At 40.6% G+C, this 23,719-nt stretch overlaps 1 protein-coding gene across 2 annotated transcripts; it reads right to left on the bottom strand.

Annotated features, from left to right (window-relative positions):
- Nucleotide 1: 1 nt before the first annotated feature.
- Nucleotides 2-23,717, bottom strand: EMC8 (ER membrane protein complex subunit 8). 2 transcript variants are annotated; one of them, XM_077133221.1, is made up of 5 exons: nt 23,203-23,717; nt 14,600-14,676; nt 2,973-3,042; nt 2,015-2,105; nt 2-1,523 (listed from the first exon to the last, which is right to left on the bottom strand). In XM_077133221.1, the coding sequence occupies exons 1-5, from the start codon at nt 23,431-23,433 to the stop codon at nt 1,267-1,269; spliced, it is 726 nt and encodes a 241-aa protein (XP_076989336.1). In that variant the 5' UTR covers nt 23,434-23,717; the 3' UTR covers nt 2-1,266. The 2 variants fall into 2 exon arrangements, with proteins under 2 accessions (XP_076989336.1, XP_076989337.1); XM_077133222.1 differs by having other exon boundaries at nt 2,015-2,109; nt 23,203-23,713.
- Between the last annotated feature and the right edge of the window lie 2 nt (nt 23,718-23,719).

Below are 23,719 nucleotides of genomic sequence, written 5' to 3' on the forward strand. Positions count from 1 at the left end.
GGGGGGGTGCATAGTCCGGGAATCAAACCTGGGTCTTCTGCATGGAAGGCAAGCATTCTACCACGAACCACCCGTGCACTCTGTGTACACACGTTTTGGTTTCTTGTTCCCCTATGAAATAGCGCCAGTTTAAAAAGTTAAGGATAAGAGGTATTTGAAGAAAGGGGAAGAGAGAATTTGGTGAACTGAATAAAGCACATCTACTATATGTGATGGCCGAATTTTTTCCCTACTCGTTAAAGAGAAAAAAGTGAATGCTATACTGTTAAGCCTTCAATAGGTTACACCAATCATCCTTTCATCAAGTCAAAGAAAAGAGATTAGTAGAGGTACATTCTCTCAACTCTGTACAAAACAATTCACATAAAAAGGACAAAATTCAGTAGCATCATAAAGTTTCCCCATCAATTTTCTAAGACTAGGTTAGAAAACATCGAACGTTTTGAGCTTAACAACTGCAGACAAAAACAAAACAAAACTGCAGACACTGCTTGGTAAAACTTGGGAAGTCTGTTTTGTTTTGCTCTTGCTGCTTTGAATGCAAAAGAAACAATTACTTTGAAGACACTAATTAGAACCATTTGGATGATCATGCAATCAGAAGTTAGGAATGATTTCTGCTTTTTTAAGAAAGCAGAAAGTGCATATGACCATAGCACAATTCCATTTGTCTCTCCTTGATTCTGCAAAATGTTTACAAGCTTTCCAATTGATTGAGAAGCATTATACGGTGCTCTATTCCAAGTTCCCATTACAAGCGATGTTTGCTTATACCCTTAATTATGAAGGTTTCTTAGGCAACAGTGGTTTTATTCCCACTGTGTTAGAGGTACTGCGGCTCTGAGCCCAGCCTTGCACTGAGCACAGCCTACTTGACTGTGTGATACCAACACACAGGTTCGAGCAGCTCAGTCTCCACCCTCTGAACGTGTGCCCTAATTTCATGACTGGATGGCATCGATTCAAACAGTATAAAAATTCACAAAACACTCATTTAAGATGTGGGCCTTTTTTTTAAAAGATAGTTCATAAACCTTAAAAAAGTATTCTCTACAGATTATAAAAGGTTAGTTAAAAGTGTTTAATAGGAACAATCTTGGACAAGCAGAAATAGCTTTGTTTTAGAAGATTATAGCAACAAATAACTGGGAAAGAATCCATAGATGGTCAGATTGAACAGTCTGTATCTCTTTTAGAGACTCTGCCTTAAAAAGATAACTGGTTAGACATTCTGCACTTTTTCAAGGCACATGCCACTTAAAACTGTCAGCTTTCCACACAGGGTATGAGATTTACATTTAAAAATATGTTTTCTCCTTCAGGGTAGTGGAAATGCCCAGGGACCAGTTCATGAAATCCCTCCCTAACACAGGTGTAGAACAGCTTTATTGATCTCTGGATTGGTCCAATCATTCCGAATGTCATCCAGGTGGTTATCGAAATCCACAAGGCTCTCGTAGGACCGGCTGTCCAGGAGGGACGCAGAGATCCGCTGGGCTTCTGGCCAGTCTTCACAGTAATCACTATGAGGCCAAACATGGAAACATTAATCTTTTAATAATGAAACAGAATAAGCAAGAAAAACCAGTCACATCAATGTACACAAAGAACGTAAACCCTGGTTAAAATACGAATGATGCTCTTCTAATGCAATTCTGGAAAGGCTGCCAGTGAATGACTGGTGCTTTCTGAACGAGTACAAACCAAACCAAACTGAATGGCAGGAAGAATGGTTTGGCTTGGGGATGAGGGGCAATAAGCCCTGCAGGTAATACTCACGTTCTCTCTACTGCTTAGAAGGCCCCAGGCCAGGGGCCCTAGAAGAGCTGAGGAACATTCATGATTTTAAAGGCCAGTAAATACTTCTGGAGAATGTATGAACTTAAAAGCACCTGAAGGTTAGGATTTGCTTTCTCAGAGGAGCTGGGTGGCTGCAAAGGGCCCCAGAGTATACCGCAGCACAGGCCCCCCGCCTCAGAGCACACGACACCACGTGACGCCGGCTGGCACTCACTGATGTGGATCTTTGCACCGCCATTTGTTTTCATGGTGTTCATACACATGGATTGTAGGTACCAAGCAGTCCATTGTAAACTTAGTGTTGTCTACCTGAGCAAAGGCAAAGGACACAAGAGTGAACAGACAGCCAACCAAAAAGCAAGGCTCCCGAGGCAACAGCTCGCACCTTTCCAGAAGCCCTCAGATACCTCCCTCTTTGCTCTCATGACAGTAGCAGCTTAACATTCACCACCCAGAGCAGAAACCCTGCCTATGATGTCCTGACATTGCACATCTGACAGGTGATATAGGCCCAAAGACAGCCTGGCCTAAAGAAAACTGTTGTACTATGCAGAACAAATATTAGGTACTTGATATCAACCATTTTTTTCCCACAAAATACCACTCTAAAATGTTACTTCTGTCCTGTTAGAATTCTGTCTGAAATGAGTTGGTCTAACAAGACTCCTGATGGAATTCATCTGTCTATCCAAGCCCCTTCCTTCCCTAGAGGCTGTGTTGGCTGTTCTCATTCAGTGGTTCTCACAGTTGTGGGTGCATCAGAATCCCTGGAAGGCTGGCTAAAGCAGACTGCTGGGCCCCTTCCCTCATATTTCTGATTCAGAGAGCCTGGGGCAGGGACCTGAAAATCTGCATTTCTAACGAGTTCCCAAGTGGTGCCAATGCTGCTGGTTAGGGACCTCACTTTGAGGACCTCTGTATTTAAAATAATATCCCCTTTTAGCTATCCTTGCATTGTGAATGCAGCAGTACTCAGACCACAGCCTTTGGTTCAACCAACTTTAAAGTCTGCAGTTGGGAAAATACTGCAAAAGGTGGCAATAGTCTAAAGAAGATAAATTGGTTAAAGTATCCACTGAAAGGGATGGTTTATAAAATAAAATTCCATGTTAGCAAGAGAATGCCACCCTGTAGGCAGAAAAACCAGCTAAAGGCAACAATGAATGACTCACCATGATGAGCGCTGTGTCACTGAAGCCTTCGGCAATTCTGGAAGCCACCTTCTCAGCAACCTGGTTTGGGCTACAAAAAAACCCCAGTTCTTATACTTTCTAGTAAATGCCGTTTAACATTGCCTACCCAAGGCTCAGTGAACACCACCAAAAATGAACCAGAAGTAATAAAAAACCAACAGAGCCAAAAAGCTCTCAGTGATGACTCACGCCGAGGACAGGAAACACTGCGAAGGCAATGGGGAACATCTAAAGCAAGCACTGCCTTGTTCTGCTCAGGAAATCCTCCTAGGACTTGTTGCCAGAGCCACATAGATGAACTGCAATGCTGAGTACCAGACCACTGGGCCAGGTACCAACCCAGATGCTCCCGGTCTGCCTTCTCCGTCTCTAGGTGGCAAAGCTAACACAGACCTCACAGTTGTGGGCAATCAAATCACCTTAATTTTTAAAAAATTTCTAAGCTATTCCAAATCTTTTCCACCTTCCTCAGTCATCAATTGCCAGCTCTCTGTTCCCTGCCAACTTTCTACCTTAAATCAATAAAGCTAATTATAGAGTTTCCCACATCATCCCTATGGAACATCTCCAAATACAAAGTTATTTTGCCTATCCTACTTCAGGATCAGGCCCATTCACTCTGGCCTCCTTATTCTCTCTCTCCACTGATTCCATCTCAGTCTTCAAAGTTTTAAAACTTTGAAGTTTCCCCCACTTTTTAGGTGGGGAAAATGGTAATCAGTTCCCTCTAGCCACTGTCTAATTCTTCTGCTCCCTTTCAACCATATTTCTTTGTTTTTACTAAGTTGACTTCCTCCATTTCCTCAGCAGCACTTTATGTGATCTTGGCTTCTGTGCCCTTAGCTTCTGTTGAGTCCATGCCCTAGAAGTCCATCAAGGACTGCCTGATGATGGTCATGCTTCCATCTGCCACTCCTACAGAGGCCACCCCCCACCCCCAACTAAAACCCACTGAGTCCAGGCAGATGCACCCATTTCCCATGACCTGGAGTTACCACACCCACTTCATTCACTCACAGGTGTTGCAAACTTCTGCCTCTGTCTTCTGCTTCCCATTTTGTTCAGAGTATCACCACAAGTATGGATTTCTAGAAATGCTTCCTAACTGGTCTCACAATGTGTAAACTCTTCCTACCTGGTGTATCTTGAAAACTCTACTTCGATTGATATTTCTAAAAGGAAATCTCCATCAGTGTCCCCCTTGCTGGCCACACACGGATCTACCCTGCTCATCACTACTCATGAGACAAAAGCCCACCTTTTGTCTCTGCTTGGCAGTTCCAGGACTTTCTCATCGTGGATTAGCCACCATTCCTACACACAGGAGAAGGCTTCATTGTCTTTAATTTCAAGAATTAAAATCAGTCTTCTCCCTAACACACCTTTGCCCTTCAATCACTCTCTTCCCTCTCTCTAGAATACTCTTCCACGCCAATCTGATTACAGAATTCTTACTCATCTTTGTGTGTGTGTGTGTATTTTCGCAAGGGCAGCCACCGGGAAACGAACCCGGGTCTCTGGCATCACAGGCAAGAATTCTGCTACTGAGCCACTACCACACAGCCCCCACTCTTCTTTTTATGCTCAGAAAAAGGTTATTTTCTTCTTGAAGCCTTGCCAAACTACCCCAATTGAGGTCCATTTTTTTTTTCCTTCTCTGAGCATTTATTTCTAAACAGCTCTCTTACTCTTTGACACATAATTTTCTTTTTGTGAATTTTATTTTGCCTCTATAACTAGATTCTCAGCTATTTGGGGCAGGGACTGAGCCTTATTGTGTTGTTTTAAGGCCATAAAAATACATTGATTATTATGAGTGTATTTAAAGAAATATGATACACAGTCACAATGCTTCCCTTGTGGTTAACATGAAAATAGTAACATTTTATGAAAAGAATTTTATCTGTCCTATTTGCATATTCAAAATTTATAATTTATACTGACATGCTGATTATAAATCTGCAGTATTATGTTAACTAAGATGAAATAATAATTAAAAAAAGGTTTAAAAAAGAAAGGTGCCCAGGGACTCCTGTCCCTCAGGTCACCAGTGAAAGCTCTCGAAGAGTAGGGAGCAATTTCCTATGTTTATGAGGTGATGGAACTGCAGGTCTCCACAGCTCTAAAAACCATTTAAATGGCAAAGAGCAGGACAGAGCTGTCAGGGAGAGTTACCCTGCCCATAATTCCTGAGCTTGCTGGCCAGCCTGACTTGACAACAAGACACATCACTCACGCTCTCTGTCACCAGTCCTGACTCCCACGTTAGAGGCAAAGGGAAAAGTCAGCCTGTGCTAAGGATATGCATGTGTCACATTCTAGGGATCATAAGGCAAAAGACGGAGCTTTTTACCAAGAACACACTTAAAAAGCTCTTCTTTTTTCCTCCCGAGATTTTGTTTTGACAATGTCCAAATATACAGCAAAGTTGAAAGATTTGTATAATACTCACATATCTACCACCAAGATCTACAATTAACATTTTACTATATTTATTGTATCACACATGCTTCCATCTATCCATTTTTTTCTGTTCATCCATTAGTTCTTTTTTTGCAATTTTTTTAGTTTATTTTTATTTACATGTACTCCATATCCACTAAACATACACTCCTCTTCCCCCCAACTCTCTAATATATTTTCTGTCTCTGTAGAATTATTTCTAGACATCTCCTGTGACATCACACAATATTTGTCCTTACGTGTATTATTTCACTGAGCATATTTAAGATTTTTGGATGTTGCAGCACGGCTCAGAACTTCATCCTTTCTTATGGTTGAGTAATATTCCATTGTGTGTATGTACCACATTTTGTTTATACAATCATTGATGGACATTTGAGTTGTTTTGACCTTTAGACTATTGTGAATAATGTTGGTATAAACATTGACTATCTGTTTGAGACCCTGTTTTTACTTTCTTTGGGTACATACTTAGATGTTGAGTTGCCAGGTCATTTGCTAATTCTAAATTTAACTTTTTGCACAACTGTTATATTGCTTTCCACAGTGCCTATACTCTTACATTCCCACCAACAATGTACTAGAGTCCCAATTTCCCGGCATTCTCTCCAATACATTATTTTCCATTTTTTAAAAAATAACTGTCATCTTTGGGGACATGAAGTGGTAACTGCTCATTTTGTTTTTGGTTTTGTTTCTTTGCTATTTCTCCTGACCAAATCACTGTGGTTGATTCCCCTTAATGACTAATGATGTTGAGCACCTTTTCATATGCTTATTGGTCATTTGTTCATTTTCATTGGCAAAATGTCTATTCAAGTCCTTTGTCCATCTTTTCTTTCTTTTTTCTTTTTGGTGGGGAGGGGTGGGCCCATGATCCGGGAATCAAACCCGCATGGAAGGCAAGCATTCCACCACTGAACTATCAATGCACCCCTCCTTTGTCCATTTTTAAATTGGGTTGTCTTTTTGTATGGTAAAAGTTCTTTACATATTCTAGATATGAAACCATTATCTGATATGGTTTGCAACTATTTATCCCATATCCTTTGAAGTACAAAACTTTTTGTAGATCAAAACTTCTTTTATATGTCCTTTGATGTACCAAAGTTTTAAATTTTGCTGAAGTCAAATTTACCTCTTTCTCTCGTTCCTTGTGCTTTAGGTGTCATATTTAAGAATTCATTGCTGAATCCCAGGTCTTGAAGGTTTGTCCCTATGATATCTTCTAAGTATTTTATAGTTTTGGCTCTTACATTAAGGTTCTTGATTCATTTGAGTTAATTTTTATATATGGCGTGAATAGGGTCTAATTTCATTCTTTTATATGTGTATATCCAGTTTTCCCAACACCATTTGTTGATGAGACTCTTCTTTCTACATTACATGAATTCACCACCCTTGTTGGAAATCAATTTAATCACAGATGTGTGGGACTATTTCTGGACTCTGAATTCTGTCCCATTGGTCTATGTGTTTATCTTTAGGCCCTATTTCACTGTTTTGATTAATGTAGCTTTGCAATTTGGGGACTTTGTTTTCTTTTGCGGAACTATTTTGGTTATATTTGGGGCCTATTGTGGTTCTGTATGAGTTTGAAGATCAGCTTTTCCATGTCTATAAAAGGCTCCTGGAATTTTGATGGGGATTGTAGTGAATTAGTAAATCTCTTCGGGTAATAGTGACATATTAGCAATACTAAGTTTTCCAATTCATGAACCACAATATCTTGCCATATATTTAGGCATTTTAAAAATATGTTTTAGCAATATTTTGTAATTTTCAGTGTGTAAATCTTTTATATCCTTGTTTGAATTTATTTCCAGATATTTCATTCTCTTTAGATGCTACTGTAAATAGAACTGTTTTCTTAATTTCTTCTTTGGATTGCTCATTGCTAGTATACAGAAACATGATCTTGTAACTGTCACTTTGATGAAATTATTTATTAGCTTTAATAGTTTTCTTGTGAATTCTTTTGGATTTTCTATATATAAAATTTCACTGGCAAAACAGAGATAGTTTTACTTCTTCCTTTTCAATTTGAATATCTTCTATTTCTTTTTGTTTGCCTAACTTTTAGTACTTTTTAGTACAATTAAAACTGGTTAGAACTTCTAGTACAATACTGAATTATAATTGCGATAATGGGCTTCCTTGTCATGTTCCTGATCTTAAGGGGAAGGTTTTAAGTTTTTTATCACTGAGTATGATGTTAACTGGGTTTTCATAAAGGCCTTTATCATATTGAGAATGTTTTCTCTCTTCGTAGTTTTCTAAGTATTTTTTTAATCACAAAAGTATGTTGAATTTTATCAAAGGCTGCTTAGGTGTCTACTGAACTAATCGTGTTTTTTTTTTTCCCCACTTGTTCCCTTTATGTGGTATGTATTACACATTGATTTTTGAATGTTGCCACCCTTGCATTCCTTGGATAAACTCCACTTACTCATAACAAATAATCTTTTTAATGTGCCACTGGATTCAGTTTGCTAGTATTTTGTTAAGGATTTTTGCCTCTGTATTTCATAAGGGAAATTGGTTTGTATTTTCTTCTTCTTGTGATGTCTTTACCAGGATTTGGCATCAGGGTAATGCTGGGGCCTCACAGAATGAATTGGGACTTACTCCTTCTTCTTGAATTCTTTGGGAGAGTTTGAGAAGGACTGGTGTTAATTCTTCTTTAAGTGATGGGTAAAATTCACCAGTGAAGCCATCTGGTCCTAGACTTTTCTTTGTTGGAGTTTTGATTATTGATTCAACCTTTGTATTTGTTATAGGTTTGCTATTTCACGTTGATTCGATTTAGGTAACATGCATAGCTCTAGGAATTTTTCTATTTTGTCTTGATTATCTAAGTTGTTGGCATATAATTGTTCATGGTATTCTCATAATCTGTTTTATTTCTGTAAGATCAGTAGATCTTACAGAAATTTTCATTTCTGATTTTAGGTTATTTGTTGTCTTTTTTGTCAGTCTGGCTAAAGATTTGCCATTTTATTATTTCTTTTTCAAAGAGCCAATTTTATTTTTTGCTGATTCTCTTAATTGTTTTTCTCTTCTCTATAAAGCTATTATTCTTAACACTTATGAATATCATACCAGTTGGTGACTTTTATTGGGAAGGCAGTCAAAGAAACATTCACTAAAAAGAAAAACAATGGGAATGTAAAATGGTGCAGCCACTGTGAGAAGCAGTATGGTGGTTCCTCAAAAAGCTAAATATAGAATGACCATATGATCTGAAATTCCACTTCAAGATATAATAGGGACTCAGATACTTGTACGCCAATGTTAATAAGAGCATTATTCATAATAGTCAAAAGGTCAAAACAACCCAAGTGTCCATCAACAAATGACTGGATAAACAAAATGTGGTACGTACACCCAATGAAATATTATTCAGCCATAAGAGAGAATGCAGTACTGATCCATGCTGCAAAGTGGACAATACTAGAAAACATGGCAAGTGAAGTACACAAAGCACATAAGGACAAATACTGTATGATTTCATTTATGTGAAATAATTAGAAATAGGACATTCATAGACAGATAGTGGTATAGAGGTCACCAGGAAGGAGGAGTTTTTGCTTGGCTGGCAGAGAGATGTTAGAAATTTTGAAATAAATTTGAAAAACAAAACATAAAAACAAAAATGATCATTTCAGATGTCTAAGAACTTGAATTTAAAGTTCATTATTTTGAAATAATGTTACAAAAATGCCGTCAACGTATTTGAAAGAATTGCTAATTTGGTTTCATTTTTTTCTTTTCGGTATTATGCACTTAGACTTGAATACTGAGGGACCCCATTCCTGCAGTGACTGCCACATTATGACATTCAAATAACTCAGTACTAGGCTTCCTACTAGTCTGTATCGACTCTTGTCCCCTTGAAGCATCATCTGTCAAACAAAACTGCGGGGGCCTTGAAGAGTCAGACAACTCTGTCCCTCCCCAATCAATACAACAGAAGGCATTTAAGAGGTAATTTATACCTTACATTTCGTATCTGAAAGCTATTTACTGAGGATCTACCTAAGGCTAGAGTACTGTGTCAGGTCCTGAAATAAACCCATATGAAATGCTAATTATGTATTAAAACACAAGCAGTTATGAAATGCTATAATAAAGTTGATATCTCAAGTTTAGGAAATGAGTAAAACACTTATAAACACCTCTAATATCTTTATAACATTAAAACATTGTCTGAAAGATCCTTTTTTGAAAAAAAGGATTAGGACTATTAATGGCTTACAGCAGCCTTACTTAGAACCAAACACAGCATTAAACTGGTTACATTCTATTCCATCTCAAGCCTTCAACCCCTTTGGGGCAATACCCCTGGGAAGCACATGTTCTTACCCCCATTTAAGGTCCACTGAGGCCCAAAGAGCTAAATCAGTAAGACATCTAAGGTTTGAATCCAAGTCTAGCATTTGAGCCCAAAGCTTATGCTGTGAGACAGTATTAATCAGAGATTTCTAAAATGAGCAAATTTTTAGCTAGGTCGACTGAAGAGGGAAAGGAGGGTTTCCTACGTAGAAGTAAACAGTATTTAAGAATGAAGTTAGCATGATCCAAGGTCTGGAGCTTCCCAGCTGAGGCTTTATGAACTCCTTCCCTGGCTGGAGTCTCTTCACTAAGCATGGTTATGAGGATTAAGTGGGATGACGCAAACAAAGCCCAGTGTCAGGTACAGTGGGAACTCCAGCACCGGCAGGCTGGAGGGGCAGATTAAATATCGAAGCAATGCAGCGACTATTGGGGTTAAAAGGGACCTAAAGGATTACTGGGCTCCCTCCACCCCCACCACCTGCTAATGTTTTAATCCCCTCTACAAGAGACTGTTTACTACATACTTAAAAATTGATATTGATGGGAAAATGCAACCTCCCTCCCTACTCCCCACCAAACGGAGATGATAGACTGGAGTTGTAGAGGAACAGGGGAATTCTGGAAGAAGGTATGAAGAGCATGAAATGGTGTCTGAGCAGGCTAATTCTAGGCTGAGTTGAAATGAGGTCAAAATGGAGACAGGAAGATCGAGAGGGCCCTGAGCCCAACAAGGCATGTGCAAAAAAGCAGAGGATGAGAGCCAGTGGAGAACCATTTGGGGGGAGGAGACTGACAAGAAATACAGGGTCTAGACTAACCTGATCATGTGATGTTACTGCCTCTTGCCTGGGGTCCTTTCTGTTTTGTAAAAGTAGCTGTTGAGAGCACTGCTCAGTTTAGGGAAATTCTCCTTTTAACAGTGATTCCCCGTGACTTATAAAATAAAGTTCAAACTTTTTCAGGGCATTCTAGCTTTCCAGTTTCATTCCCTGCCATTTTCATTCTTGTACCCTGTACTCTTCTGCCCCAATGTTGCTCCTTACATCTTTCCACCTAGTGCCTTTGTAATGCTGTCCCCCTCTTCCTGGAGAGCACCTACCTTCTGGTCTCCACATTTGTATGTGACAAAACTCTACCCCCTCTTGAGGGTCAGTTCAAACAGCATCCCTCCCTGAGGGCTTCTCTGGTGATACTAATTGAAGTGACTCTTCCCTGCCTCATGTTGTTCCAGCCTTCCTTAGCACCCTCATGGTATGGGTCACACTGTCCTGCTTTACAGGTTTGTTTGTGATGTTTTTCCTGCTAAACTTAGCAATCCGAGTACAAAGGCTCAGGTTTTAGCTGTATATCTCCTTCTCAGAAAAGCACAGGGCTAGGCCCATGGCAGGCATTCCATACAGAGTAAATCCTTTGGTTGTAACTATGACAAAGATTCACACGGGAGCCACGAATAGGCTTTTGCTCCAGCTGGAAATGGAGACTCTGGAGAGTCCTCAATACACGGGAGGCAGCTGGAATCAGACAGAAAGAAAGTCCAGAAGGAGTGAGGTTAGTAAGAGACCTATAGGAGGAGGAGAAACAAGTGCTGTTCACAGACTCAGAGAAAGAACAGTTAGAGAGGTGGTAAGGAAAGCAAGTGCTTGGGGCTTCTATGATTTCAGAGCTGTCCACAGCAAACACTTTTTAACAGGAGCCATTTTCTTTTTAACTTTTTATTTTGAAATACATTCAAACTTACAAAACAATACAAACTCTATACAAATAATTCTAACATACCCCTACCTGCATTTGCTCCCAATATCCAGATCCGTTAATTTTAACATTTTGTCACTTCTACTATTTTCTCCCTCCCTCCCTCCCCTTCCTTCCCTCCATTCAATTTCTGAACACTTCAGTGTAGGTTGTATGTATCAAGCTCCTCAAACACTTAATACCATCATGTACATTTCTTAAGAACAAGGATATTCACATATATAAATGCAGTTATCAAGTTCAAGCAATTTAACATTTACATAAAACTCAGTCTATATTTTATTTTTCTCATATATCCAAATAATGTCTCTTTGAGCCTTTTCTCTTCCCTTGCCGTCCAAGATCATGTGTTACATTTGTCATTGTCTCTTTAGTTGCTCTTTCTTTTTTAAGCTGTGGGAACATATACCCAGCATAACTTTCCCATCTCGACCAGTTCCAAGCATACTATTCACTGGGATTACTCACATTCACAATACTGAGGTACCCTCACCACCTGCATTACTAAAGTTTTCCTATTTCCCCAAACAGAAACCCTACCCCCCTTATGCATTAACTTTTCATTCACCTTGCCCCCCACCCCTGGCAACCTGTACTCGAATTTCTGCCTCTATGAGCTTACATATTCTCTGATATTTTCTTTCTAGTTTTCATAGGGCTTAAATTTAACATCCTAATTTTATACCATTTTAGTTTACTTTTACTCCTCCATCCTCTTACCTTTATGTAGCTCTTGTCACAAATTACATGTTTATATATTATGAGTTTAAAACGACTGATTTATCATTAAAATGAATCATTTTATTCATTTGCCTTTTAGATCCTGTAGGAAGTAAAAGGAGAGTTATACATCAAAAATACAATAATACTGGCATTTATATTTACCTATGTTATTATCCTCACCAGGGACCTTTATTTCTTCTTGCAACTACTGTCCTTTCTTTGAAGCTGCAGAACACTCTTTAGCATCTCTTGTAATGCTGGTTAGTGTCGACCAACTCCCTTGACTTTTAGTTATCTGGAAATGTCTTAATCTTGCTCTCATTTCTGAGACAGTTTTGTCAAATACAGAATTCTCGGTTGGCAGTTTTTTGCTTTTAACACTTTAAAAATGTCTTTCTCACTGCTTTCTTGCCTCCATGGTTTCCGATGACAAATTAGCCCTTTATCTTACTGACATCTCCTTGTAGGTGACTTGCTGCTTTTCTCTTGCAGCTTTCAGAATACTCTCTTTATCTTTGGCATTCGACAGTTTCATTATAATATAGTATGGTATGGGTGTATTTGGGTTTATCCTGTTTGAAGTTCATTGGACATCTTGGAAATACATATTCACGTCTTTTGTTAAATTTTGGATGTTTTCAACCATTATTTCTTCGAATATTTTCTTTGCCCTTTCTTTCTTCCCCTTCAGGGATGCCCACAATGCATATAGGTATGAATGATGTATCCCATGGGTTTCCTCAGGCTTTGTTCATTTTTCTTCGTTTTCTTCTTTCAACTCCTCAGGATGAATGATTTCAATTGTCTTTTCTTCAAGTTCACTGATTCTTTCTTCTGCCAGCTCCCATCTGCTGCTGAACCCCTCTAGAAATAGTTTAATTTCTGTTATGGTAGTCTTCAGCTCTGTTTGGTTTTCATAATTTCCATGTCTCTATTGCTACTCTCTTTGTATTTCTCTATCATTTTCCTGACTTCCTTCAGCTCTGTTCTTTTATTTTATTTTTCTTTAGCTCTTTGAGCATATTTAGGAACATTTAAAAAAGTCTTTGTCTAGTACGTCCAGGATTGAGCCTCCCTGGAGATGTGAAAAGAATCATTTCTGAACCCAACTTCTCTCTCTTGTTCTCTTGCATCCCTCTGAATTCAGTGACTAGAACTAGTTCTCCAAGGCTAATAGTGCGTACATTTCTGACATGCATTCGTGTCTCATCACTGATAATAATACCTCGTCACCAGTTTATTGTATTATTTTTCAAAAACAGAGTTCAATTTCTTGCCTGAGTCAGACAACTATCTGTAAAACTGAGAGGCAATACTGGTTTGGAAAACTTCACTGCATCCCCTAATTCCCTGGAAATGAGTCAGTCTTCTCTATCAGACAACATGAAGAATCCTGTTTGGGGATCCTGGTGTCTGCTTCCTTTATATGTGGTACAGGGTATCTTCCATTTGTTCCTTTGGTTTGGGTTGGGTTCAGCCAAAGGAAATCCTCTGGAGAAATCCAGTGGAGGGGAAAAAGGAAGCTCAGGTCATGTCAGGCTGGCCGTGTCTTTTGACAAAGTCATTGCTCCTTTCTAAGGGGCCTTCTCTACCCAACTCCTTCCTCCCTTGTTCCTTTAGGTCCAGGGATGGTCTCAGCCCTTAGCCCCAGCTCGGGATCACAGCACTACCCTCTTGGGAGACCTCTGGCACACTTTCCACACCTCTGTAAACAATCTGTGTATTGAACCCTCCTCAAATTATCCTAAGTTGAGTGTGTCATTTGTTTTTTTGTTGTTGTTGTTGGGACCATGACTGATGTAGAAATAAAGCAAAGTTTTCAGTTTTGCTCATTAACGAGAACCGTAATGGGGGAAATATTGATAAATGGAACCAGGGCAAGTAAAAAAGAAGTAGCAAACATCACATTTTCATCAGAGTATCAGACCCTAAGAGCCCCAAACAGAAAAGCCATTTTATTTATCCCAAAGAGCGCAGTATTCCTTCTTAAAGCTCTGCCCTACAACAGTCTTCCTAGCTTGAGAATGGGAAGCAAGGCAGAGCTGAGAGAGGCAGAAACCAGGGGCCCCTGACTGTTGCTTTCATTGTATGAATTCCCTTCCAGTAAAATAAAGAAGACACAAAACAGAATCCCAACGTTACATATAAATGTTTAGAATTTCTGTTTTTGGAATGATCCACCCCACAGGTCCCCTCAAATAGTATAAACTGACTGGGGCATGGGGCAGGGGGGAAAAGCTATGTTCTCAGACACAGCACATCGGAGAACGTCCCATATGTCACATGATAAGTCATCCTTTCAGACCAGAATGGTTTTTGCATGGACATACCTGGCATCCTTTACACGTTCATTAGCTTGATAATAACCAGCAATCACATAGCTATTATCTTTGCACCATGAATCAATCTGAAAGAGGAACAAAATTGGGAAGAAAAGATGAATGATGTTCCCTTATATATCAAACCTCATTAAACACAGGAGGTCCCTCTCCCCACCAAATGCTGGGACAAGAGACAATAGAATCCTTGCATCCCATTCACCAGAAGAAAGGATACAAAAACGAAACAAACAATACATCTAATTAAACCAGTGCCTGACTCTGAGACCCGCCGGCCTCCTCCCATGGCGGAGGACACTGTGATAGCCAGGAGCCAGGCTGCACATGAGGAAGAGGTCGACCTTATTCTCCAGTTCCAGCAGAAGGACCCAAGATGAACGCGCACTAAATGTGTGTTCTGCTGTGGGAGGTTGAGGGGGGAGCGTGGAGAAGGCAATATTTGCACATCTTCTTCTACAATATAAAGAATGGTGGTGTTTTGGGTTTTGAAAAATCCTTAAGACCACTTAAATTAAGTCCTTCATATATAAGCAAACGAAAGCTTGAAAGGTTGTAAGTTTGCACAGCCAGGAAGCAGGAGGGCCAGATGGGAATTTAAGTTTCTCTCTAAACCACGTCTTCCATATGTCAGGATACCTAGCAACATATCATGAGCAAATCTTCATGCTGGAATGTGGGTAAACAGGCACACAGGTAGGCAGGTGCACATGCGTGTGCATACACACATACAGAACCAAGTTTCTACAGAAAGTTTTTTTTTTTAATTTTCTTTTCTTTTTTTATCATCACAATCGACTTTTTCTGTTTTGTGAATAACCTATAAACAAAAAAGTAATAAGTTTCAAAGCATATCATAACAATTAATTGTAGCACAGATTTCAGACTTTGGTATAGGTTACAATTACACAATCTTAGGTTTTTACTTCTAGCTGCTCTAAGACACCGGAGACTAAAAGAAATATCAATACAATGATTCAGCAAACATACTCTTTTGTTAAACCCTATCTTCTCTGTATAACTCCAGCATCATCTTTGATCTTTCTCCCATTCTTGAGGCATATTTGGGCTATGGCCATTCTAACTTTTTCACGTTGGAAGGGTTGTCAATAATAAGGGGTAGGGAAATGGAACTAGCTGATGTTCTGGAAACACTGGCCCCTCTAGGTTTCAGGACTAATCTGGTCCAGGGATCCATCTAGAGGTTGTAGTTTCTGAAAAGTTACACTAGTACATGGAATGTTTGTAGAATCTTACATATTGTGCTACGTGTTCTTTAGGATTGGCTGGAATGGTTTTGGTTGGGGTTTGCAAGTTATGATAGGCAGCAATGTCTAACTGATGTTGTTTGAGTAACAGCAACCTCCAGAGTAGCCTCTAGATTCTATTTGAACTCTCTCAGATACTGATACCTTATTTGTTATACTTCTTTTCCCTCATTTGGACAGGATGGCATTGTTGATCTCAGAGTACCAGGGCCAGACTCATCCCTGCGAGTCACCTCTCATGCTGCCAGGGAGACTTTCACCCCTGGTAGTCATGTTCCAGGTAGGGGGAAGGGCAATGATTTCACTTCCAGAGTTGGGGTGAGAGAGAGTGAGGCCACATGTGAGCAACAAAAGAGGTCCTCCGGCATACCTTTAGGTAAGTTAAGCTTCTCTGCTACATACATAAGCTTCACAAGAACAAATCTCAAGATCAAGGACTTGGCCTGTTGACCTGGGTATCCCTAATGTTTGATACAGTATCAGGGGCTTCCCCAGTGGTAAAGTTCCATAGTGCTTTATTTTTTTCCTCCATCTGTCAAGGAACTTTGTCAATACTTTTTGATTATCTGCTTAATATATTCTGGGATATATCCAGGCATTACATTAAGCTATACAGGAGTAAAGGCTCTCATTTTTATTCTGGGCTCCCTGTGTTTCGATTGTTTAATGAGCTATCTAGACAGGTTGAGTTAGATTATGTGCTACAGAAAATTTAGGTTCTGGACAAGATAAACCTTTCTTCCTTTGGTCTCAAAGAACAGGTAAGGTTCTAAAATACACACAATGTCTTCCTTACCTCTATGTTCTGAATGACCTTAATGCTGACCTGATCACCTTTGTTTTGGTCTCTGAATACCAGGTTATACACATAAAACAGTCTCTAAGAATTCAGAAATAATAATTACCTCTCCAGACAAAACGTGACTGCTACAAGAGCTTACAATCTAGATCTCTGTTTTCTTAAAAGCATTATCTAAATGACACCATACAATAATTGCTCTTTTGTTTCTGGCTTATTTTGCCTCACCAAATGTCCCACAGATTCATTCACAATATTGAATGCCTCACAACTTTTTTCCTTTTTGAGGCAGCAAAATATTCAATCATATGTATGTACCATCGTTTGCCAATCTACTTCTCAATCAGTGCATCCTTCAGCCCCCTGCATTCATTACACATCGCACACAATGTCCAAGGTCCACAGTCTATCAACACTCTCAATTTTAGATAATTTCATTCTTCCCAAGAGAAAGATAACCAATAAATACACCCTCAACAAACAGGAAATCTAAACCTCCCCTTAACTCTTGTCCCTCCTCCATTATTTATCCTGGTGTTGCTGTGGTACTGCTGTTTTCCTGTTAAACACATCCCATAGCATCCTATGGCAGGCTTTAAATGGAGGCACAGCCACAGACTTAAATTTTTTTTTGTTCATTTTATAATGCCACTTCTCTCATCAGATTTGGATTCTTGTAGGTCTAATGTCATTATTAAAAGCAACAAATGGCTATCCTAACTGGTTGTGATGGAATTTTAATACACCACAATAAATTCTACTCTCAGGCTACAGAAGAAAAAATAAAATTGATATTTTGTTTTTCTGCAGTGAATTAACTGATTTAAAAAAATACATACTGACTTTTTTTTTTTTTTTTTTTTTAAACCCAACCTTTTGCTCTTTTCCTTGAATTTCAGTTTGGGTTCTCTCACCTCTGAAGTCTCCGTTTAGGCTAAAAGCAGATGATACAAGATAGCCACAGCCCAAGGTTCCCTTGGCTCCCATGAGTATTAAAGAATAATTCTGTCCTCCTAAGAGTTTATGAAATAACCATTTTGGGTCAAAACCAGGACTCAATGAATCAGGTGGATGCTCTGGCCATCCACCCAAAAGATTAGGGTTATATACCAAAACTATTTATGATGACTATTGCTGCAATTTTGCTGTAAATTACTCCAAACCTATTTATATTTTGTTTCTTTCACATCTCTTAAGGAAATAGGTTCTAGAAACTTTCTACTGCAGTACAGAGTAGCAATTTCATTCACTTTTTATAAAATCATCTCTATGTAGTATCAAAAGGCACAGCCTAGCTCTGTAATTTGGGAATTTGGTCTCGTTCCCCTCCATACAATTAGCCTATCTTTTAGCGTAGCTCTCTTAGCCTTTATGTTTCCAATGAATGACAGTTTTCTTGAGTTTATCTTCACTTGAGTTGATCCTCATCTCCTTGTCCAACTTGGTATCTGTTAGAGTTGGATTGTCTGGCCCCCAAAATATATCAAGTCCTAACTCTCAGTACCTCAGAATGTGACCTTATTTGGAAAGAGTGTCTTTGCAGATGTGATTAGTTAAGATGCGGTCATGCCAGATTGATGTCCTTCTAAGAAGAAGAGAGCACACACAGAGACAGAGAAGACACACAGGAAGACGGCCACGTGACAATGGAGGCAGACTGGAGTAAGGCAGCTACAAACTAAGGGACCAAGGATTGCTGGAAACTACCAGCAAACCAAAAGCCAAAAGAGCTAAGGAAGGATCCTCTGCTAGAGCCATTGGAGAGAACACTGCCCTGCTGACACCTCGATTGGGGACTTCTGGCCTCCAGAACTGAAAGAATAAGTTCTTGTAGTTTTAAGCCACCTAGTTTGTGGTAATTTCTTACAGTAGCCCTAGGAAACTAATATAGCGCCCCTTTCCCAGCTCTCCAGTGTAGGCTGTCCTTATATCCAGAGGCCAAAACTAAGATGGTATTCCATGTATGGTTACTGTGCTACTTTCCAACTGCCACTGCAACAAACTGCCATAAATTTAGTGGTTTAAAACAACGCAAATTTATTATCTCACCGACTAGAAGTCTACAATGGGTTATCAGGACTGCATTTCTTCTGGAGGCTTAAGGGGAAAATTCATTTCTTGCCTTCTTCAGCTTCTAGACAGAGGTAACCATGCTCCTTGGCTCACAGCCAAGTTGCTGAGCTTCCCTGCAGATAGTAACAAATAGATATTGGAATCTAGAGGTAGATGACTCTGCTTCACTGAGAAGAAAAGCTCCTTCCTTAATCAGATGCTGAATTTTCTGATGGAATGGAAAGGAGCTGGATGGATCAATGAAAGAAGAGCTTTGGAGGTAAATGGAGATGGGGAAGGAAGTTGAAATCGGGGTGGTGGGGGGGTGGGGGGTGGTGGGGGGGGGGGAGTGAAAGGAGGAGGACTCTTTTCCCAGGCTAGCATATGAATGCTTTGGAGATAAACAAAGAGCAGGAAGCAGTAGAGAATCAGAAGACAGGAATCCAAGTAAATAAGTACAGAGAAGATCCTCATGGAGGCAGAGAAGAGAGAATTCTGCATCAAAATCACAGTGAATAGGCCAACAGAAAGCTGTTCCACTGCACTAGGAGATCAAGAGGAGGGGAAAGGGACAAAAAAGGCTTAAACAATGGTTTCATGCTAATTTTACTAACATTCTATGGGTTTTTGCTAATAGAAATAATTCCTCTACTGCCTACGTCAAAGGGTTGTGAGGATAAATAAGATAATAGGTATAAATACTTTAAAGAAGTAAAAAGCACACAGAAATGCATTTTTAATGGAGAATTATAATGAAAAAACCTTTCAAAGGAATCTAATATTGCCCTTTGATGGGTTGAATATCTAGTTACTTTCCACTTTTCAAAACTAATTATAATATGAAATTCCTGAATATAAAAGGGTCATGAGAATAAGGCCTTATTTATACTGTTGCATGGATTTAGATGCTTTATTAAAATTATACCTTCCAGCTGATACACTGATAACCTGTAGTTCAATTATGAATTCTGGAGCTTACTACATTGTGATCTCCTTCAGTTATAAAGGTCCTAAGTCAGAAGTTGAAAATAAAAATAAATAGCTTAATTTTAATATAAAATTTTTAGACGGATTCAAGCGGCAAATTTCATTCTGTAACTTCCCCCTGAAAGTTATTTGTACTTGATCAGTATCTTCTTCGTATTTGTCTACTGCTGAGGCTATGACTCAAAGTTTTGGTTAATACAATTAAAGCCAGTATAAACAACTACTGCTCAGCAAGGACAAAAGTTTAGTTATTTGTTTTTATTGTTGAAAAGAAGTTATTCCAAGGAATTTAGTTTGAACCAAGATTTGCTGGACAGGAGACTCAACCACTGAAGGGTAAGTTCAGGGGAGAGACTGGAGTGGGGAATACCACAGGGGCAGGAGGTGCAAGATCAGAACTGGGCCTGAAGCAATGGCCCTTTCACTCTTCAACAAGCTGGTGGCAGTGGGGCTGTGCCTTGGCTCTGACAGTCAAGGTCCTCTCTGGGCGTTTTCCCTCCCCAGGAGGGAGGGGAGGCAGTTCTGCTCTTTAAGGCCAGCAGAGGTGGAGAAAGGCATTGGAGATAATGTCAACTTGGAAAAATTCATGTAAAGAGAACTCTTTATAGTAAGTATACTTAACTCTCTCAAGGATAACATTCACATCCCATACTCAGAAACACAACGCTGTAAATGAGAAGAATTAATAATATTTGATACTTCAAAGTTAAGTTTGTCTTTTAACATATTCTTAAATATTTCTGATAGGACTTTAGTGTCTTTATTTGTTGTCTGGTCAATACTGCCACAGATTGTGGGTTTTCTTCTGTCTGCTCCCTTGTCCCCTTGCTGGCTCCTGTTCTTCTACTACCTTGTATAAACCCAGAGCTCCTCAGGTTCGTGTCTGCAGTTTGTTTCTCACTCCACACTGTCCTGGGGTGGCACTGCCCGCTCTCCTGGCTTCAGAAGTTACTAAGCTACTGGATCCCAGCCTACAATTCCAGCCTATCTATTTTCTGAGTCCGAATCCACACGCTCAACTTCCAACATTAGGACAGCTTCACTTGAACTTTCCCAACACAGTATGTCCCAAACTGAAATGATCACTGCTCCTCCAAACCTGCTTTTCTGCCCTAGTTCCTTCAGTGAAGGGCACCACTGTTGTTGATGCATATGCCAGAAACCTTTCCTTATGTCCATGTACAATTCGTCACTAAGTCCTGTGGATTCTTCCTCCTGGTTGTCTCTGATCTACCCCCTTCTCGGAACCCAAACTGCACTTAGCTTTCATTTCTCTGCCTCTGCTATTGTTTGGATCGTCTCCAGCATCCTCCACGCTGCAGGCTGGAGCAGTTACTTTGACACAAATCTGATCACGCAACTCTCCTTCATAGCTTCCCCGTCCTCTGGATGATACCCAGTCCCTTCACTGGACCTACAAGGTCCTCTGCCATCTGCCCACTGCTCATGTCTCTCTATCTCTGCCCCATTATACCCTTCACTCTAACTCCTTCTCCTCACTCCACTCCCCCCCCACCCCCATTTCTCCTGGCCTTTGTACATGCTGGTCCCACCGCCTTGAATGCTCTCTCCACAATCCCACCTGGGTTACTATATGACTGGCCTACCAGGCCACTGCTTGCAGGTCTTTCTCTGGAAATTTCCTCCCCAACTACACATTGCCTGGGTAGCTGACTTTTCTCTGATCTATCACCACTTTCTACTTAACCCCAAAAATGACACTTATTATTTGATTTATTCTTCTCTGCTTGCTGCAAGTCCATGCTTGATCTCCTGTCATACCTTCCCAGCACAAGCCTCACACAAAGCAGGTACTCAGAAAACATTTACTGGAGAGATGAATAATCCCAATTAATGATAATGGTAAATCTGGTTTCTTGTAAGTCAATCTATCTCACAAATCAGATCACTCTGAGATTTCCCTGATAAGAGAAGCACTAAGACAGCAGGTTGAAAATACATGCATTAAAACTGATATATGCACACCACAAATGTCTTGGTACCTATAACACATTTCTTCAGGAGCTAAAATGGTGACTTCTATAAATGCCAGGTACATATTTTCCATCTTTTATCCAGAATTCTGGTTTTGACCTGAAGAACAATGAAGAAAGGAAACAAGACTTGCCCAAGACAGGCGAGCACATCTGTAACTTCAAATCCTTTACCTACATAGAGCTTTAAGAAGCTGAGACCAGGAGAAAACAAAAGTCACACAATGACTCATTTTAACAAGCACTCAAAGATGTCCAGTAGCCTTTGGCCATGACTTTTTGTCCAAGGTACTTCTTGCTTACCAAAAATTTATATAATTAGGAAAAACTGTGAAATGGATGCATTTTACTTGGTGGGCAGCACAGAGAACGTATTTCTATGTACACCTTCTCAAACTTAACTACTTCTCACACAGTTTAAATAATATTTCTTTAGCATGACAGTTCATACTTAAATGAAAGATAAACAGAACTTCAGCTCAGATAGACATGTCTGAGGTGCCGGCTCATTTCTCCCTAAGATTTTAACAACTCAATGGAATTTACAGATGGTGTTTTTTTCTTCATCGGTAATTACAACTCAAAAAACTACCTAAAATTCGATTACCAACCAGTTGATCTGTATCTAAATCTTTTTCCCATTGATTGCAAAAAACAGTCATTGCAAACAGAAACACCATAGGGTTGTACTGGTTAGAAGACAGGTCTGTTTCCGTTTTTTTTTTTTTTTTTTACATGGGCAGTTCTGGAAATCAAACCCAGGTCTCCAGCACAGCAGGCAAGAATTCCGCCACTGAGCCACCTGTGCACGGCCCTGCTCATGCTTTTTAATTTCACAAAGCTCTTTAGTTTTCAAAAACCAGAGAAGCATTCTAGATATGTCACTAGCTCCCAATGGGGACAGATAACAAAACACTAAAGCACATCCAAGAAAAGCAGTGCTTTTCTAAAGGCGTTTGATTTCTCGGGCTCCCAAGTACTGACATGGCAAGAATCGCAGCGTTTATTTCCATGTCAATTAGAAACGGTCTCTGGGGAGGTGAGGAAGAGCCAAACGACAGCGTTCAAGTTCCAACACGTCAAAACATCCCACAATTCAAAATCCCCAATATAAACTCTGTTCACGACGGCTGGTTCCTATAAAAGCCACTGATCTGATCTGAGAAAGCTAATGTATTATCTGTCGGCTAAAGCGCCTCTAAAAACATCCGTGACGGTTAAGGGCGCCGGTACGACCACTGGTGCTTCCCTGATGCAAGAACCATTTACTGAGCGCTTACTACGTGCCAGGCAAAGACCCTGAGCGCTCCGATTCACCGTCACAGCCCCGTAGGGAGGGGTCATTCCTTCTGGGGAAGGGGAGAGTCCTTCTGGACAGCTTGGAGCTTCCAGCCGGGACTGCTTGGAAATGAACCGCAAAGCAAACCTCCTCCCGTGCTGGCCCCGAGGGCGGCCGAGGCCAACACGGGCAGGGAAGACGCCCTAGCCGGGGCTTACCAGGGTGAGGGCCACCTCCAGCATGGGGGCGAGGGCCAGTGTGCCGTGGAAGAGGGGGATACAGTCCACGAAGAGGGTGTGGTGGGCGCCCGGGCCACCCAGAGGGAGGTGCTCCTTGCGCGGCTTCTGCTTCTCGGCCACCAGGAGTCCGTTGACGGCGCAGTGGGGGTACTTGGCGCCATGAAGCACCATCTTGCAGTAGGCCTGGGTGGTCAGCTTCACCCCGGGCATGCTGAGCCCGGGAGGACCCTGGGCACGCGCCTCAGGCCTGGATTCGCTGCCCGACCGCGCAGCGCCTCAGCGAAATAGGGAGACGAAATGGCGGCAACTCCCAGGAGCGGCTTCCTGGCTGGTGGAACCCCCACAGGACCGGCCCTGCTGCGGGTCTCGGCTCCTCAGAGACCAACTCCCACAGACTCCGCTCGCGCTTCTCCCGGGACGCCGCCGGAAAGCGGCCTCTCCAGAGCCTGCCGAAAAGCAGCTCGGCGCGGCTTTTTACGACGTCCGCCGCGCTCTC

The sequence above is a fragment of the Tamandua tetradactyla genome, chromosome 16, assembly GCF_023851605.1.
Source record: "Tamandua tetradactyla isolate mTamTet1 chromosome 16, mTamTet1.pri, whole genome shotgun sequence".
Taxonomy (NCBI): domain Eukaryota; kingdom Metazoa; phylum Chordata; class Mammalia; order Pilosa; family Myrmecophagidae; genus Tamandua; species Tamandua tetradactyla.

Excerpts from the sequence above, each read along its gene's own strand:
- EMC8 (XM_077133221.1), bottom strand. The coding sequence starts at position 23,433 with ATGCCCGGGGTGAAGCTGACCACCCAGGCCTACTGCAAGATGGTGCTT. Across the intron at positions 3,043-14,599 it reads GAACGTGTAAAGGATGCCAG|CCCAAACCAGGTTGCTGAGA; the intron begins GTATGTCCATGC and ends GTTTTTTTGTAG. Across the intron at positions 1,524-2,014 it reads CGGTGCAAAGATCCACATCA|TGATTACTGTGAAGACTGGC; the intron begins GTGAGTGCCAGC and ends TTGGCCTCATAG.